This window comes from Amblyomma maculatum, chromosome 1 (assembly GCF_055883805.1).
Source record: "Amblyomma maculatum isolate TAMU_Amacu chromosome 1, ASM5588380v1, whole genome shotgun sequence".
NCBI lineage: Eukaryota > Metazoa > Arthropoda > Arachnida > Ixodida > Ixodidae > Amblyomma > Amblyomma maculatum.
The window spans coordinates 26,037,042-26,040,492 of record NC_139344.1 but is presented as its reverse complement, the minus strand read 5'-3'; the positions used below and the strand labels follow the sequence as shown (position 1 = coordinate 26,040,492).

At 47.1% G+C, this 3,451-nt stretch overlaps 1 protein-coding gene across 1 annotated transcript; it reads left to right on the top strand.

Annotated features, from left to right (window-relative positions):
• The first annotated feature begins 1,359 nt into the window (after positions 1-1,359).
• LOC146201972 (uncharacterized) lies at positions 1,360-2,199 on the top strand. Its single transcript, XM_084583795.1, has 2 exons — positions 1,360-1,515; positions 1,804-2,199. Exons 1-2 carry the CDS (start codon positions 1,360-1,362, stop codon positions 2,197-2,199), a joined length of 552 nt encoding a protein of 183 aa, XP_084439921.1.
• Positions 2,200-3,451: the final 1,252 nt, after the last annotated feature.

The window sequence follows — 3,451 nt, the reverse complement described above, 5'->3', positions numbered from 1 at the left end:
CTACTTTCTCTCCGGATTTCATATATAAACGACGTCACCAGCGGTTTTTTCTCAATGCAACGCGTACAGCGGTCAAGTGCTGGTCTCTTGAGAACGGCCTCCCCACTGCCTTCTGCGGCGCGCATTGAGAAAAGAGAAACCGCGCGGCTGGTGCCGTCGCCCGATCCTGGACATTGTGCGGGCCCTCGATATGGAGTTACTTTCGGCAAGTTCAAGATTTGTGCGCATGTCTTTGGGGCTAAACATTCGCTATGACAATGACGAGGTGACGCGAAAGACCTCCATCTCTAGTTGTCAAAGCGGATTATAGCCTTGAAAGTAAATTTCGCGCGTGGCGTGCTTGCGCTGTTTGTGACGACATCGACATGCCATGCGGGCAGACAATTAATGGGCATTTTTCGTGCGTTTACGATTGCTTTTATGCTGCACGATTCCATTTTTCTGCCAGATACCTAGAGGTAAAGTTCATAATATTCTTTGTAGTGGAAGAGCAGGAAACAGATTTCTGGCGGAACCTGAGCTACGATAGAAGGCTCAGACATTGAGCGTGGTTTCCGTTTATCGTCAGTGTTGCTTTCGCAATAGATATTGAGCAATGCCATAACTCTGATGGCGGATTATCCCTGCTCTCAGTGTTTGATGCAGCTAATTCATTTGTTCTACGCATACCAAAACCGAGGTAATGAAGATCACTAATAGGCAGGGAAAACACGGTCGTGTAATAAGAGATGCAAAAAAGAATGATTTAATACGGCGCGCAGTAAGCGCAGTGAAACTTGTGCAGCAGCTTTAATGGTGCACTTAGCTCTTAAGTTCTGAGCATGCAGAAAATGAATGTTTGGAACTGAGGTTAAGGCAGCATTTGCCTTCATGCACATTCAGTTTAATGTCTTGAAATGTTATGTTGATATCTTTTTAGAATGCAATACTACAAAATATACTGGCGTTGTTGACTTGCTAGTTGCACTTATGTTATGCTGTAAGTATGTTCTGTTTTGAAAGGGCGAATTCCTAGAATGACAAAATACCAGGTGGAATTGACTCTACTGAACGAATTTTGCAAAATCTGCAAAATAATGGCTTCGTTCTTATGGGGTATGAACAGCTCTGCAGATAAACAAGTCTATTTTAATTCGTACGAAGGATTTGGTAGACGCGGTATTCCCTTTATGCCTCTGCCACTGGTTTGATATCGACTTAATCCGCTTCGCTTATATTTTTAAAATTTCATGTTTACAGTTGCTGCTGCCCTTGCTCTTGGCCAGCCATGAGGTTGCCGCTCTGGGCGGCTATCGTCTCTTTAAGGGCTCCTTGGGAAGCGGCATCAGCCAGCGGCTCGGCGGTGGAGGTGGCTTCAGCATGGGGGGCCTGAGCAGCTTCGGTGGTTTCGGACACGGCGGCGGTGGCTTCGGCGGCGGGAGCTTCGGCTCCGGGGGTTTTGGTGGAGGAAGTAGCCTCGGGAGCGGAAAGCGACAGCAGGTCTACATCGTCGAATACGTACGGAGCAATCAGAAGGTAAGTACCATTTCGTTTAAGTATTGTGAAATGACTTAAGTGCAGTGTCTGCTCCCGCTGAAATGATATAGTTGACCATGGAAGAAAAAAAAATTAAACAGAAGTGCCCCGGAAAAGGCAAGCTAACCCTGCAAAGAACCTCAAGAATCAGAAGTAGTTTTTGTTATCCTGCACCTTTCTGTAATGAACAAATGCCCTTGAGCATGCAAAGCGTATCAAAAAGTAACGTTCACTGTGCGTGCAGCGAAGTACTGAATTGTAGAATTCCTAATGAACCTCGCTTCGCAGGGACATTCGTCTAGCTTCGGCAAAGGTTCAGGAGGAGGCTTCGGTTCGGGGCCTATCTACGTCATCCAGCAGATTGGCGGCGGAGGCGGTGGCTTTGGAGGTGGCGGTGGCTTCGGAAGCGGCGGTTTCGGCGCTGGCTGGAAGCCGGGCGGCATGGGTGGATTTGGTGGCGGCGGATGGAAGGCCACTGGTGGAGGGGGCTGGAAGATGACTGGGGGCTCAGCTGGAACGTGGAACACGGCTGGAGGTTTTGGTGGTGGAGGTTGGAAGCCGGCCGGTGGAGGAGGAGGGGGACCATGGAAAACAGGAGGAAGCGGCGGTATCACAGACACCTACGTAGTGATCACCAGCAAAACAAGTGGCAGCGGAGGTGGAGCAGGTGCCGGCTGGTGGTGAGCCCCACGGCTGGCTTCTGTTAACTTGACGGATCTCTCTCAGGTAAGTCCATTGCACAAAGCGGTTACGTGCAAACTAAAGCACTGGCAAGCGCCCGTACTTGGGGCTGCTGCCGCGAAAGGCAAATACAGTGCTGGAGGCTGCGCCAGGACAGAAAACCTTTTGTCACATTTTCTGTCTGTGTTAGTATAACCTTGTTGGTTAAGGCGTAACAACAAATAATTAAAGCTGTGCCTCGTGATAACGTAAAGCAAAAATAAATGACCGAATAGGCGCCATTGAGTTTGTGCAAACGTTATGATTTTTTTTTACCACGGCGGCGCCACATATCCATTATGAAAATACCTCGTTTTCATTAAACACAACTATTTTTTTTTCTCGTGTGGCTCATGAGGATTTGACGTGAAAAGCGGGGGGAGATACCCAGTTGTTTTGTCTGCCATATCACCGCGCACCCACATATTAAACGGCTGCTAATTCATGCAGTGGACCTCAGCGCCTGTGGCACTCTGCAACTCAGCATGGTTTCATTGACGAACGACAGGACATTTCAAAGACACGATAGGAAATATGGTCATATGAGGCGTCGCGAATGTGAAATGTGAACAAAATCTCTGTCTTTTTTAGAAGCGGGAGGCACTTCTTTGTCTTCTTTTCTGAAGAAGTGCCTTCCGCGTCTAGATAAAACAGATGTTTTTAACAGGCATAAGGAGCATCATACACGAGAGGTGTACGAGGAGTGTTATTAAAAAAAGACACGCGTATGCGGTCGTGATCCTTCGATTATGCTTGATGATTGTGAGGTGCAGTTTCTGGATGCGAGACTACGGCAGAGACGAATTGATAGCCTTTAGCTCGCGGTTTTTGTTCATTGTATATATTTTATCTTTCATCTAGTAAATTCAATTCGTGCGTCTGTGCGCGTCTTGCCTTTTATTTTTCGTTCTCCTTGTATTTTTAATGCCGTCGCCCTACTTGTAAAATGGCCAGTTATATCCGCAAAAAATGAATCCTAAATTCGTAACCACCCTACCCAAATTTACTCAATATGAAGTGCTAATTTACTGATTATAGATCGTCATCGCTGGCTAAGATGTGCGATTTTATGACGCCGTACGTTACAGTTGTAACAACAAAAGGGCCAACGTATTGATGTCGCCAGCTGCCGCCTTGTAAACTTTTGCACCTCCTTCCATCATTTCGCAGCTATGCCAGCGCGAGCTAGCCCTCAAAACAATATACAGTATTGCAT